Source organism: Schistocerca nitens, chromosome 5 (genome assembly GCF_023898315.1).
Source record: "Schistocerca nitens isolate TAMUIC-IGC-003100 chromosome 5, iqSchNite1.1, whole genome shotgun sequence".
In the NCBI taxonomy this organism is placed as follows: Eukaryota; Metazoa; Arthropoda; class Insecta; order Orthoptera; family Acrididae; genus Schistocerca; species Schistocerca nitens.
The window spans coordinates 495,233,251-495,249,705 of NC_064618.1; the positions used below are offsets into that span (position 1 = coordinate 495,233,251).

At 41.8% G+C, this 16,455-nt stretch overlaps 1 protein-coding gene across 1 annotated transcript in view; it reads left to right on the forward strand.

Moving 5' to 3' along the window:
* The first annotated feature begins 1,414 nt into the window (after positions 1-1,414).
* Positions 1,415-16,455, forward strand: part of LOC126260552 (uncharacterized) — a 99,948-nt gene continuing 84,907 nt past the window's right edge. The window contains exon 1 of the mRNA XM_049957886.1: positions 1,415-1,489. Within this exon, the coding sequence (XP_049813843.1) occupies positions 1,415-1,489 (75 nt within the window). The remainder of the gene's footprint in view (positions 1,490-16,455) is intronic.

Consider the following 16,455-nt stretch of genomic DNA (forward strand, 5'->3'; position numbering starts at 1 on the left):
CACCATCCCGTATATGTTGACAAGATTGTTCAGTTATATGCTCCAACTCTTCAATCGTCTCAACCCTATTGCTGCATATTTCACTTTTGAGATGACCCCCAGACAGAACAGTTCAAGGTATAGGCTGTGGTCGGCCATTTTATCTTGGACTACGTTGGAGCTTCAGATGTAATATATCATTAGCAAAATATGCCTGCGGCGTATCATACGTGCACCACATTCCACAACACTGCGCAAGGTGAGATAGTCCATGGGTGAAATTTGAGACCAATTAGACAGGGACTTAATCGAAAAGTTTATACTCCAAATACATTTGTACGAGATCAGTGGAGCGTCGTACCCAATCGTGAGCAGTTATTTCGCAAACGACTCGTTTACGGCCTGTGTTTACCGGAATATTTTTGCTTCTGGTTAGTGGCGCGCTCAACTGCGCGGTTATCAGCGGCCGTACAAATTCCCAATCTGTACATAGTCTAATCTAGCCACTTCCATGAATGATGATGGAATGACGAGGACAACACAAACACCCAGTACCCGGACAGAGAAAATCCCCAACCCGACCGGGAATCGAACCCGGGACCTCGTGATCCACAGGCAGCAATGCTAGACACTATACCACGAGCTGCGGACTCCAGTGTTAGAGACAAACTATTCACTGACACTTCCAGATCGCGCTAGTCCCGTTTTTATTCTATTCACCGGCCCTGGTATCACGAGATTTCACAAACTAGCAGGGTCCACTAACCAGGTGTTTTCCATCTTCATGCTACACACCCAGTAAATTGCTAGAGTGATTTTCAACAAGGAAACCTTAATAATGATTCTCTCTACGCGGAGAAAAATGTTTTAAAAGGGAATCAGGAACTTCAATTTTGGGTGGCCTAGCCCCTTTCACGCGGAGCAGATAACAGGACTATAGGTAACACATGCTGCACACGCCTACGTCCTGCCTCCTCTCAGGGCGCAGCCAATAATAAAAGACGCCTAGCGTGTCTAGGAAGCGTCAGCGAACATTTAGTCTCTAACAAAAGTTGTTCCCTTTTTCCCCATGACGTGATCTATCATCCATAGATGTCTGACACAACGACTTTGAGATACCCTGTAAATAATAATAAAAATATTTATTATAATGTTTATAAATACATAAATAAATAATAAATCTAATGTGGCTCACAGTTTGGTGCAAATAGTTTAATTTGATGGCACGTCAGTGACGGACGGGTTAGTTGGCGCTGTCAACAGCAATCGAATCCAGGTCCACAGCGTGAAAAGTGTGATTGCTGCCATTCAGCTACAGAGAGGGACTCTTTATATTTATCAACAGCCCAAGAAAATGGGGATGGGGAAAAGGGGGACGGGGAGGGGGGAAGGCGGAGTGCTGAGGTTCCAAATTATATGTTGCTAGTGTGCGGAAATGTTCTGGAACCCGCCCGGCTCACTGCACGCGCACATGCGCCCCCGTGGAAAGATTACACAGGTTTCACAGGATGTGAGTCTGCAATATTGTCCACATGGCTGTGTGCATGCACTCCTTAGTATGGTCCCATCTAGGAAATCATAGACAGAAAGCTCCTGAAGAGTAGCGGTTAGGAGCGGAGTGGGAACAGTGCCACGGTGAGATGTCCGGAAAGAAACCTCTAGGACAGTCTGGACGGGTGGTAGGCATGCTGGTGGATTATGGAGTCAGCGACGACAGTTTGTGCAAGGGCGCAAGGATGTCTTGCTCTTGGGCAATCTACGATTGTTTCAGAGCACTGACGACGTCTCCTGGGCTAGCCGCGGCGTTCTTGTTCTTACAACTCGCTTAAGTTTTCATCAGAGAGGTCAATTTGATTATAAAACTCGGCCACTTAAGGTACTTTATCTTGTCAATTTAGTCTGTAATGTAGGCCCTAGGTGTTATTACCTTGTCTGTTAGCGCTGAAAGCTAGGTTGCATAAGAGTAGCTAGCAGAGCTAGTCACATCTGCTCCATGACATCATGTTGCCAGTGTTATTAGGTTGAGCTTGCCATAGATGTTCAGGTTCCCGTGCAAAACAAGAGTTATTGGTCGTTTCTGTTCGCACCTATCAAAGTGTATGCTTATTAAAAGTTTGTGAAATTTTATATGGAACCTGTTCCATCATTTTCAATGGTTAAGAAATGGGCGGCTGAGATGATCCATGTGATCAATGTGTAAAATATCATGAGCAACAACCCAAGAAAATGAGGTGCCAAATTATATGTTGCTTGTATGCGGAAATGTTCTCGAACCCGCCCGGCTAACAGCAACCGTACTTGCGCCTCTGTGGAAAGAAAATTAAAAAAAAGACATTAAAAAACTGCGACATTCGAAAACAGGACTAGTATGATCTGCGTGACCATTTATGGTTTAAACACAGTTTGTAGTCTTTAATAATAAAACCGCTATATTTCTTCGAGCTGAATTTCCAGCAGAGGACGTATACGATGTTAAGTAGTGTTCAAACACAAAAGTGTTGTGCGGCATAGAAAAGTTCCCTGTGCTGAGATACCCTGGTCTCCTGTTAACGTACCACTATCCCGTAGCCTTGACACTGCCTATTCCGTTTCTTAAGTAAATTCTGTACTTTCGCAGTTCCTGTAACATTATTAGACCTTCAAAATTCTTCTTTGTCAGTAATTCAACAAGGGGTTAGTGAGGAAAGAAAGTTTTGAACATTCTTCCCCAGAGTTTCCAATTTTTCATGTTCCTCGTCAGTAGCCTCATTATCGTTTTGTTACTCAACATCTATCTGCAACTGCGACTCTTGGTGGGGCCCTTTTGGTGTTTTCACGCAGCATAAAAACGGTAGAAGGGACACATATGTCACATTACACTGGCTGAAGAACATCGGGGCAGGTGGCTGTTTCGCTCAACTCCCAACGTCCAACAACTCGACTCGCAACGGACACGTGTCCTTGGCGACTTCCGTCGTCTCGCGCGCCCATTATTAACGTGGCAAAGAAAAGAAGCCACGTAGCGCAAAATATCTTCCTTGTATTCTGCCTTTGCAAAACACTTCGGTGTTACGTGGGCGCTTGCAGCCACTTGGCTATCTAACATCCGTATTGCTATACAAGGAAACTAATTTTTTCCTCTGGTTCACAACTTTTTATTTTAGATGACAAAGATTTCATTTACAATCCCATTCTTTTAATGCTACTGATTCAAAAATGTTAATCATATATGAATCTATAACCACCAAAGAAATTGAGTGGTAATTCGAAAGACACCAACATTACACAATGTTGACAATGGCTTAAGGGGAGACTCTACCCTAAAACTACAGTTTTTTTTTACATTGAATGGCTATTTCACATCTTTGAAGTGTTAGGTGAAGTGTTAGGTGAAGTACCAGAACCCCACAGGGATAATATTCAAACTCCTCTTAGTACGGATGTTAGGTCAAGGTAGTACCTGACTATAGAGACTTGAATTCTGATGCACTACTGGCAAGATGCACCGGCGACAAGAAATAGAATGCAAACGAAAAGTCTGCAGTCGTTTGGTCCAAGTGTTCCAAAGCATTCTTTTTTTATCCAAACAGAAGATACGCTGAGGCTTTGTAGAAGCTGTTTCTCAGTTCAGTATGGGATGTCTGAAGACTGAAGAGAGCAGGAGACGCAGCACTCCTTTATTTCCTCCCAGAGGAAGATCTTCTTACCTAGAGGTCAAAGAAACAGTCCAACAGATGCTGCCTGGAGAAGGAAAAATTCAAGAAAAAAAAGCTACACTGGTCTTGAAATTACAAGAAGAAGAAATCTTCAGGAGAGGGGCAAACGTATGGTAGTGGTGAATTTTAATGAGTATGCGTCTTATACTAGCATTTTTTTAAAATCAATTTTCCCGTAAGTTTGTTTTCCTACGTTCAACGCCAACTTTTTTATGCTAAATATTAACCGATCTCAAACAAATTTTTGCAGGAATTAGTCTTGAAGTATTTACATTCTTCTATACATTAATATTGTCGCAAATGTAGGCTGCTCAATTCATCAGATTTATGCACCGATAAGTAAAGAAAATTTAAGTTTGAAAATTGAAAAAAATACTGGAAGTAAATTAATAATATTTTTCATAAAATAACTACATTAAACTATTAACTACGTCTTGTAAATGTACCTAAAAATTTGGAATGTGAAAATTAAGATCTTAATACCATAAGTTGAATTTCAAGAATACAATTAGATAACACATTAAAAATTCAAAACTCGAAGACCAGTGAAGTTATGTACTTCAAAACTTGAGTATTGCAACATCTGTCCACAACAGACACGAGTTAAAAATTTCGTTGACATTAAGCAAAAGAAAAATTTTTGAGTGTAGTGTTCCCCTAAACAGATTACAGGACACCTCTGGGAAGAGTTTCTCGCCCAGTGCTGTTCAGTTATACAGGGTGTTACAAAAAGGTACGGCCAAACTTTCAGGAAACATTCCTCACACACAAAGAAAGAAAATATGTTATGTGGACATGTGTCCGGAAACGCTTACTTTCCATGTTAGAGCTCACTTTATTACTTCTCTTCAAATCACATTAATCATGGAATGGAAACACACAGCAACAGAACGTACCAGCGTGACTTCAGTTTGTTACAGGAAATGTTCAAAATGTCCTCCGTTAGCGAGGATACATGCTTCCACCCTCCGTCGCATGGAATCCCTGATGCGCTGATGCAGCCCTGGAGAATGGCGTATTGTATCACAGCCGTCCACAATACGAGCACGAAGAGTCTCTGTATTTGGTACCGGGGTTGCGTAGACAAGAGCTTTCAAATGCCCCCATAAATGAAAGTCAAGAGGGTTGAGGTCAGGAGAGCGTGGAGGCCATGGAATTGGTTCGCCTCTACCAATCCATCGGTCACCGAATCTGTTGTTGAGAAGCGTACGAACACTTCGACTGAAATGTGCAGGAGCTCCATCGTGCATGAACCACATGTTGTGTCGTACTTGTAAAGGCACATGTTCTAGCAGCACAGGTAGAGTATCCCGTATGAAATCATGGCGGTGAATCGAGGAAGTACAGTACATACTGACGAAACTAAAATGAGCTCTAACATGGAAATTAAGCGTTTCCTGATGCATGTCCACATAACATCTTTTCTTTATTTGTGTGTGAGGAATGTTTCCTGAAAGTTTGGCCGTACCTTTTTGTAACACCCTGTATATTTTACCAGAAATCCCCCTTAAGTGCTGTGAAAATCGCTGAAATATTCTTGTATTTCTGCTGTATGAAAAACACATATTTTTTTCAGTATTGTGGAATAAAATATTCTATGCCTAACGTGAAATCTACGAGAAGACATACACATTTTTTTTCTGTAACAGAACAGTTGTAACTCGATATGTACGTCGTGTAAAACAAAAAGGCGTGCAACACAGGTAAAACTGTGCTTTGTTGTGTAATAATTACAATATCGCACCAAAATCCCGTAGTGACGTCAGTTAACATGAAAACAACATCCAAAATACTTCCGCCGTTTCAGAAGACGATTGCGCGAAAACTACGAGAGAGACAGAAAATAGACGCATATCAACGGTAAGATCACCTCTGCAAATTCTTAACTCACATATGAAAAACATTATGCGTCATGGGTGTCCACACGCAACCTTACCACCCTACCTTAGTATTTGCTTTTTAAATATCTGTGATCCAGAGGGTACACCTTAACCACAAAACGGATGATTCACATCACGCCGGCTAGTGTGTCATAAGATAGGCTAGGAATGCCTTCTTTCGAATTCCTTTGTCGCCTATCAGCAAATGATAATTTTAGAATGAATCTTTCACTCTGCAGCGGAGTTGCGATGATTTAAACTTCTTGGCAGATTAAAATTGTCTTGCAACGGGACTCAAACCCATAACCTCGCTTTTCGTCGGAAAAGTTCTTACCGTCTGAGGTATCCACACACGAGTATCCACACACGACTCACGGCCCTCCCTCACAGTTTTACCTGCGCTGTTCCTCTCTCCTGCTTCCCAAACATCACAGAAGTTCTCCTCCGTCCCTTGCTAGATTGGGTAAACCAGGACGTTCGATAGCACCCGTCACCTTTGACCAATGACGTCATATCAAGCCCCAAGAAGCTACCCAGATAGATTTCAAAATGTCGACAAATAACATAACACGTTCTCATGACGCCAAAATATACACATTAAATACAGAATCGTGCAAATTCTTTATAGTAAATACTGAAGCTAAAGGGGCAACCGTGGGAAAATGAGAGTTTGGGGCGGAGACAAACTAAAATCTAGAATAACAATCGCAAAATCACGACAATAGTAAAGTACACAAAACGAAACAGCTATACAAAAACGAGACTACATAAACTCAAAATCCAAAAATGGAAAAAATTGGCGCAAATCAGCCGTATTTGGTATCGAAAACATCAGTTGAGCTATAAATCTCAACTTACAATGTCTATAATAAAATGTAAATGCGAAAACTGAAACTGTTACAAAAAGCCAAAAGGCGGTACTAATACACATAGCGAAAAATAGCGAGAGATGATACCAACACACACACTATTGCTGTCCGTTCGAAAACGCCGGATTCGCGCATGGCATATCTTACAGGGGACTCGTGACAGAAATAATACGTTGACCTGACTATAACAGAGAGACTGAGTATCAATCTCTCAGACCACGTACCGCGCCTTGTTGACCGCCACAAACTGTCACACCACTTCCACATGGAGCCGTCGCATGACCGCTCAGGCGAAACTTCATCAAACTCAAATTAACACCACATACATGGCTTCTATAATGTTCTCCAATTACACCTATGGCCGGCCGAAGTGGCCGTGCGGTTAAAGGCGCTGCAGTCTGGAACCGCAAGACCGCTACGGTCGCAGGTTCGAATCCTGCCTCGGGCATGGATGTTTGTGATGTCCTTAGGTTAGTTAGGTTTAACTAGTTCTAAGTTCTAGGGGACTAATAACCTCAGCAGTTGAGTCCCATAGTGCTCAGAGCCATTTGAACCATTACACCTATATTTTGTCAGAATTTAACAGCTGATTCCTGATCTTCCCTCTCTCGCTACAACACTTATAAATATCAATAAAGGATCCTTTTTACAAAAATTACAGCGTGAGATTCGGAACAAAAAAAAATAAAAAAATAATGAAAGAAGGCTATAAAACCGAGAAATTAAGCAAAGGATTAATATGTTATCCCACTATAACACACAAACTGAGACTGGGGAAAAATTTCAATTTCGAAAGAAAAATTTATTTATATATAGTTCAAAGTTCACGTAAATCGTAATCAATGCGGGGACTAGCACTTCTGGAAGAGAGGATATTGCGGAGGAATATCTTGTTAGCCACAACCTATGGAAGTATTTACAGAGTGAATGTTCAACTCTACAGCGGAGGGTGCGCTGACAGCAAGAGAGTGGTACTCGAAGAGGTAAAGCTGTGAGGGCACGTGGCGAATCGTGTTTGCATGGCTCGGACGGTAACAGGGAAAGGCAAGATTTCGGATTCGAGTCCTCCTCCGGCAAACAGCTTAAATTTGCCAAGAACTTTCAAATAGTAATTCGTTAACAGGAGTGCTTAAGATATGATGGTGTGTGTGTCACGTGTTAGAATGCTGTTACTATTGCCGAAGGAGCACATCGCAGAAGAATTATGAGGAGAACGGGGCTCATACACACGTCTAGCAGCAGATTAACATTGCTTGAATTTCACATTGAGTTCGGTGGCTATTCGGTTAGGGGGTCTGATTGCTTCTCGCAGCTCACGCATTCGAATCTCATTACCGCTCAGGATTTTACCGCGCTAGGAAGGTTGGAACTGGGACCATTGAGCCTCACAATGACTGTTCAGGAGCTGTTTTAGTGAAACGTAGCTGTTGTGGTTTCGAAAGCAGACAACGGCCGGAGGAGCGGTGAGCCAACCTCTTGCTCGTTAATTACTGGTGTGGAATAACGCCTAGGGCATGAAAGGAGTGCAGTCGGCTAGCAAGCAATGTCGTACAGGAAAGGTAGCGGCATGAAATTTAGTTTACGTTTTAATTTTTTCTATTCGATCCTGTTACTTCCTGAACTTTTTCTAAGTAGTCAGCATTATTCAGTACGAGCTTTCTTTCTCTCAGCCTTACCTACACATCTCTGGGTCACAGTTTAAGAAGACAACTTACTTTGCAGAAAAAACAGCAAAATTGAGTGAATATACATTGTAACACCTTCGTAATAACAATAATATCCTCAATAAGTAAGTGACTTCGCAGCCCATTTTTGGATGCCGTTGTAGCTACCTCAACCTTTGTCGCTGTTTTACATAATTTTTCAGGTATGTATGTCATTTTAACATGTAAATAAATACATAAAATGTCTCTATATTACCAAGTTGATCCAAGGAAAGGCAATTTCTTTCTCCCTTCATATGTCATGAATTGGAGATGCATCTTTCAATATAAGAACACGATATTTCTTTGTGCGTCTGATGATACGCTCAAATACAAAGAACACACTATTTATGATTATTAACTGTGTAGCTAACATTTTATGACTCCACAGATATTAGATAGAGAATTTTGTCACTTGGGCCTAAAATGGAAAGAAGTGTTTTTTACAATAATCGTGCCCATTAAATGTTTGTCCTTTTCACAGCCAAGAAAAATCGTACAGACGACTGTACCATATTATCAAATGGCTACACGAACAGCAGAAAGGCTACAATTTCCGGACAATTTATGCAGTGTTGGGAGATAAGCATCTACCCCCTTCCCCTTCGCTCCGCCCTCCGGGGGCAGGAATCTGGACAGTAGGGTATTAATCGCAGCTATTCCTGGACAGACTGCGAGGTCAGTCGCACTAGACGCTTCGTCACGCGAACCCCATTTCTAGAATACGGCTGCGACGGTAAAGCAGGAAGCTTCCTGGACAGACACAGGTACTATCTACTCGCTACGTTCCAGATATCTTGCCTCCCTTGTACGATTGAGAATTATTCTAAGATTTGCAGTCCACCTCATTTGTCATTTATTAGACAGCAATTAAATTCCAAGCCAGCCTGTTCTATACATCCGGAAAGTCGATCCTGTCTAATGCGCGTTGTCTGTTAGTTTTCATGTTGTTACCCAGAACGTCCGGCTTCCGCACGGAAAAACTGATCCGTCCTACACGTAGCTCGGAGCCCAAAACTAGCCACATTTTCCTCTTCCACATTTATGAAGACAGTCCCTGACGTTGAAAAAAATCTCCGTTGTAAAGAGAACGCTGTGTTCGTTAGGTAAATAACCAGTATCTTTAAACGACAGTGACGTGTTTTGATGTTGATGACGAGCGATGAGGAATGAGGTGAGACTTGGTACAACTACTTATTCCATTTTCCTCGAGAAGAATAATGGTCCAAAATAGCCATCTTCAAAAAGTGTCCCATCTAGAGAATCTTTAAATGGCCCAAACAGACGTAAGTCCGAGGGCACCAGGTCTGTACTATAGGCTCGTGGAGGCAATGATATCTAACCCAGTTTCACGATGAGTTCTCAGATTCTCACACTTGCGTGTGGGCCTCCATTGTCGTCCTGCAACACTTCCTTTGGATTTTTGTCACACAGAATATACCGGAAACGATTCTTCAGTTTGTTCACGGTTTTCACATAAGCATCTGAGTTAGTTGTTGACTCTTTTGGCAACACATCCACGAGAGTGACACCGTAACTATTCCATAATGCTGTCATCATGACTTTGTCAGAAGGAGGCTACCTTGAATTTTTTTGGTTTCTTTTTGGTAGATGCGGGCTATGTCACCCTAGTGATGGCCTATTTGTTTCCGGATCAAAGTGATGCACCCGAGTTTCTTCACCTGTAACGAGCCATGACAGAAAGGCCTCTCCATTGGGCTCAAACTGCTCCACCATTACAGATGAAATAGCTTTCATTTCTTGTGGTCCGTTGTGAGCCTTCATGAGATCTACCTTAAGCATGCATTTGAATATCCGAGTCTCAATCATTGCAGACGCACTTCTTATGGTCGCCGACTGCTGTAGAGCCCATCCATAGTCGAACTGTGATGAGCCAATCTGTAAGAATAATGTCATCCGCGCGATTCACCCTGCTGGGTGGGGTGGCTGTGATAGGGCATCCCGAACGTGGCCAATCATGGAGCTCCCTTTCTGCACTTCCTGGCGCTTCAGCTCTCTGCATCGTAATCACACATTGTGTAAAAAAGTTTATGAATATTCACCACGGTTCCTTTTACACAATCAAGAACTCACCACAGTACGTTGCTTGCAAAGAGTGTCTTGCGTAGACGCCATTTTAATGTTTCATAACGGCTCTGCCATCTGTCGGAATTGTTCGAAACTTCGCACACGCGCAGATAAAACAGCAAATTTGAAGCGTCTAAAAGGACGTTTACCTATATACCAGGCGTGAGAAAAGTAATGAGACTGACAACACGATCTGACAACGCTGTGTTTCTCTAATTGTGTGAACTTGTGTGTTCGTCCCTTCCAGATGCTCAGTCCGAGTTTCAGCTCCGTACAGCTATCAAGAGATTTTTGATTGCGCCATCAGTGAAGTTACGTTTTTGTTGTGCGTTATGAAAACGGAACCAACGGAATTTACGTTATGCTATCAAGTCTGCTGTTAAGTTTGGGGAATCCGCGAATATGACCTTACGCGTCGGCCGAGCGGTTCTAGGCGCCTCAGTCCGGAACCGCGCGACTGCTACGGTCGCAAGTTCGAATCCTGCCTCGGGCATGGATATGTGTGATGTCCTTAGGTTAGTTAGGTTTAAGTAGTTCTAAGTTCTAGGGTACTGATGACCTCAGATGTTAAGTCCCATAGTGCTCAGAGCCATTTGAACCATTTGAATATGACCCTAGAAAAGTTGAAACAGGTAATACTTCTTATCAAAACTACAAGTTTTTCGTTAGCACAAATTATTTTTGGAAGGCCGAGAACATGTCAAAGATGAACCTCATTCAGGGAGACCTTCAACTTCAAAATCCGACGGAAACGTCGAATGTGTGCATGCTTCCGTGAGATCAGACCGATTTTTAACAATAAGGATCATACGTGTTCTGTTATACACTTTCATCATATATCACATTTTGACGAAAGATTTGAACATGCGAAAGATTTGTGCCAAAATGATGCCGAGAAACCTCACAACTGAGCAGAAGGACAATAGAAGAAACATGCGTGTTGATCTTGAGAGAAACGCCAGTGACCACGGATGGTTCAGTCGTGTGATTACAGGTGACGAATGCTGGATTTTTGAGTACGATGGTGAGACAAAGCGGCAAAGTGAGGAGGAGCAAACCATAGAGCAAAACAATGCTGATTTGCTATTTTGACAGTAGGAGCATCGTGCATACATAATTTGTTCGTCCAGGACAAATTGCCAACCAATTGTTTTAGAAAGATGTCATTGAAAGGCTCAGGAAAAAGGTGAATCGAGTGAGACCGGAGATTGCAGACAAGTGGATGCTGCATCATGATAACGCTCCATGTTACACGGCCACTGCCATCACGGAGTTTTCGACCTCCAAAGGCATTCCTGTTGTTCCACAGTCCCCCTGTTCATCTGATTTGAGTCCTTGTGATTTTTTTCTTTTAGCGAAATTGAAAAATGTCGTAAAAGGACTCTGAGAACATTCAAAAGAATGTGACCGATTTATTAAAGGCCCCGCCAGTTGAATCCTTTCAGCGCTGCTACGAAGTATGGAACAACGATTCTGCTGGTGTATAGTTGCCAAAGAGAACTACTTTGAAGGGGACAATATTGTTGTTTGAAAAAAATAAAAACTTTCGTAGAGAAAAAATAAGTGTCATTACTTTTCTCATACATCTCTTGTATTAACTGCTTTAAAAAGATATTGGGGCGTTATGTATGGAACAGTTCTCGCACTTCCGGCAGTAATATCCACTTACATTGTTTTTAACGTACAGTCTACTCATGTAAGTCCCTGCATAATATTATTTCAACCTAAAAGCACGATTTTTTCCGATTAAACACTCTCATATTCGGCAACAAGAAAAACAAATAGTAAAATTTGCGTTTGATTCATTAAACAACATAATTAAAAGTTTAGTTTTTTTCAGTATATTTCTCTCCTTTGTGTAGTCAAATAAAACTTCAGGGTTCCATAGCTACTAGTGTTACTAACATAACTTCACAACGCTCCTGTTCATAAATATACCGGCCATGAGCTGTTGACAGTTTCGGCAAATCACTTGTGAACCGTCCATTCCGTTTCCTTAGTGACAGGACATCCATTAGTTGGCAGTAACTGTGGACAGGTTTCTGCATACATTGCCTGACGGGCGTTAACAAATTTTTGTGCAGTACTTTCGAGAACAAGTGTAGCATTAATCATTTCAGCTTTGTGCACTATAATATTCGTCTGCTTTACTACCGAAATCCTTTGATAATATTCGTCATCTGTTTTTATTGCCTAAGCTTAGAGATAAAATGGCGAAGGGACGTAAACGGGAGAGAACCCGACGCGCAGTAACCGCCTTACACCTATGCAACACGCTACCCATAGCCGGCAGATGAGTTACATAACATTCTGATTTTAAGTAAACAGAATTTCTTGAAAGCGGTCTTCCCTCGAATTTGCAGAAGAATATTATGTTCACACAGAATCATTTATTTGTCATCACACCTCTCAAATTTTCTTATTTAAATGAACTGCTACTTCTTTCTTTGTTACCAGTTATTTCATATTAGCAGTGTTGCGATGGCCGGCCGAAGTGGCCGTGCGGTTAAAGGCGCTGCAGTCTGGAACCGCAAGACCGCTACGTTCGCAGGTTCGAATCCTGCCTCGGGCATGGATGTTTGTGATGTCCTTAGGTTAGTTAGGTTTAACTAGTTCTAAGTTCTAGGGGACTAATGACCTCAGCAGTTGAGTCCCATAGTGCTCAGAGCCATTTGAACCATTTGAGTGTTGCGATGTACATTCTCCTGCTTCCTTCATTATCTTAGCCTCTTGCACAATTTTTTATTCATTTAATTCAATTTTCGCCACTCATGTTTCTTTCTCCACATTTTTCGCCTTATCTTCCTTTAGTTCTTTCTCTTTCTGCGTAGATATACTAAATTAATAAGCTAGCAAGACAAAGCACCTCTTCAGATATTTTGCTGCATACGGAAGCGTAGAGAGAGTCAAGCGACCACCACCACCACCGTCGATAAAACTAATTTTAACAAGTTCATTGAGATGGCTATTTTTCGCGTCATCTGCGTATAAAGTGCAGTATTTTGTAGGAGAACGCCTTTCCCATGCTGCACATTGTTGCTTATTTCATTTGTCCACCCACACGTGTTTCACCTTTTTAAGAAGGCATCCCCAGTGCCTAGATTGAAATATTGCATGGTTTTTTCGTTGTCACATATTGGTTATAGATTTAAAAACTGTTCATGGAAGTTTCTTGTATTAGAATGGAAAGGTACTTACAGGAAGCATCTAATTCATTGCTTGAAAATCATGCAGCTTTTCCTCGGGTGGAAATCTGGTTGAAAGCCTCCAACTTTTCGGGAAGTCTGTGTGGTTTCGTAACATAACATTTCAGGTACCATTTTCACTGTCTAGAATGCCATTTGTTTCTGTAAGTGTCACCAGTTTAATAGGTTGTTGTTTTCACTTGTTTTTTATCGAACAGTATGAGATGTAATTTTATGTTTATGCGAGGGACATTCAATAAGTAATCCAACACATTTCATCTGAAAGCAGGTTGGTTTTATTCAGGATTGCAATACACCATGATATTCCCCACTCTTACGCTGAAAAACTCTATTTTTTCTGTATAATTTCCGTTCAATGCAACGGCCTTACGCCACCTTATTTGGAGGGCCTGTATTCGCGCATGGTACCACTCTACAGATCGACGTCGGAGCCAACGTCTTACTGCATCAATAACATTGTTTCTTATTTTATTTGTCCACCCATACGTGTTTCACCTTTTTAGCAAGGCATCTCCAATGCTTCGCGCGGAGTACATCTTTCATTGTGCCAAATGGAAGTCGGAAGGTACGAGTTCCAGGCTGTAGGGTGAATGAGGAAGAACAGGCCATTGAAGTTTTATGAGCCCCTCTCGGCTGCACAAACTTGTGCGAGATCTTGCGTTTGCATTTCTGTGGCGACGAACACACTGAAGACATTTTTCAGTTTCCTGGCGGTAGCATAATACAGGTCAGAGTTATTCGTTGCACCATGAGGAAGGACACCAAACATAATAATCCATTCAGAATTCCAGGAAATCCTAGCCTTGATTTCGTCGGCTGAGGATGTGGCTTTGAACGTTTTTCTCCGGAGGAGAGGTGGTGAGGTGCCACTCCATGGATTTCCGCTTCGTTTCCGGTTAGAAGTGATGAACCCATGTTTCATCGCCTGTGACGATATTCGAAAAAAATTGTCACTTTCAGCCTCATAATGCGCAAGCAATTCCGCACAGATGATCCTTCGTTGCGCTTTATGGCCTTCCATTAGGCGGCGAGGAATTCATCGGTCACACACTCTCAGTAACCCAGCTGGCGGACGAGGGTGTCAGCACTCAACAAGACTTCAGTTGTGCAGCGAGGCGCTTGCTTGTGATCCGTCGATCACTTCGGATGAGAGTGTCCGCATGCTCCAAAATTGTAGGAGTCACAGCTGTGTGCAGCTGGCCGGCACGCGGGATATCGGACAGGCTTGCGCGACCTCGTTGCGATGATGACAGACGCCACGCCCAACGACTCACCGTGCTTTTGTTCACTGTCAGGTCTCAGTAGATATTCTGCAACCGCCTATGAATATCTGCCATGTTCTGGTTTTTCCGACAAAAGAAGCTCAATGACAGCCTTGTTTAGAAAGCACCAAAGCACCTCCGTTACTGACGCCATTTTTTAAGCCACGTACAGCGTCGGCACCTATTGCAATTTCATGAAACCGTAGGGGCTAAAGCGGGGATATTATACGATGTCCCACAACAAATTCTGCATTTTTTCAACGGAACCTGGCCGAGAAAAAAAGTTTGTTGCATTACTTACTGACCTACTCCTCGTATAATCAAATAGTGTAAACAGTGACTGCTTAGTCATAGTTACTTGGTCATTTCATAGCAGTTCCTTTTCTGCCTTTGTTTTGTATATGTGATAATGTAATGTCAGCAGGAGTCTTATTATTTTCATTCTATTTTCACGTCTTTCTTTCTTGTGGTTGACTTGTGACTCACTTCTCTTAAATTTTTTGCAAAAGCACTTGTAACCTACTGCTCTTTGAGACTAATTTTGTTAAATTGATACGTATATTGCCAATTTTATGTAGCGATGTTATTATTCACGAATAATAATTATGTAGATACTACATCCGAGTCCAATTTAGGTCGCCGGCCGCGGTGGTCTAGCGGTTCTGGCGCTGCAGTCCGGAACCGCGGGACTGCTACGGTCGCAGGTTCGAATCCTGCCTCGGGCATGGGTGTGTGTGATGTCCTTAGGTTAGTTAGGTTTAAGTAGTTCTAAGTTCTAGGGGACTTATGACCTAAGATGTTGAGTCCCATAGTGCTCAGAGCCATTTTGAACCAATTTAGGTCCCGGTGAAATCTCCTCCATTACATCTCTAATTAAACCCCACTCGTTCCCAATGCGACCCATTACCTTAAGGGGGACGTTCATGAAATTGACCCAAAACGTCACTTTTCAATTTTTTTATTCTTTCGTAGAACTCATGGACAATAATTTCCCATACTTTCATTGATGAAATAGCATCCGAAGTGCCTGAAAAATAATTAAATGTGAAATACAATCTTCATGCCATGTCCACTTTTGAAGCAACGCTTCAACACTAGCTCCGTGAACAACTGTTCCCTGGATTACTTCCAAGCAAAGTTGCACAGTATACATCTAGAAGGCTGTGATACATACTCTATGGTTTTATACTTATAGATCATCTGTGACTCTGTTACGTTTCCTAGAATAAAAAACCTGATGCTTCTTTTATGAAGAAGCAATTCTTGTTTCGGTACATTTTCATTTGCTATAGTTGTCAGAATTGCAATTTATGATACATTTATTCTACTTACTGATAGGAAAGTAGGGAGGATGAAGGTATTAGACAGGGCGAGCTCTAAGATAGGAAATTTTGCTCAAGACATTTTAAGAAACATAGACCTGCAGAGCGCCTCTCTGCAGGTCAAAAATCAGACCTGGTAAAGAAAGGGGAAGAGGATACTGAGTACAAATTTGGGCCTTCTGAAGGGATGACATAAGAACAAACGTGAGGTTCAACTTTAAATTGCATTTCCTGAAAATTATGTTTTAAGTTTATGTACCATTTTCTCAAAATCTATGAAGACTAGAATTATGAAATTTTGTACACTTATTTTTACAAAACCAATAAATGTTGTCTCAAGAGTAAATTTTGTAATTCTGAGAGGAAGCTAATATATGGGGCAAAGTGCTTGGAATTTTGTACGAATATTATACTTACAGAACTATAATTTAAAAAATATTAAAATCCTCCT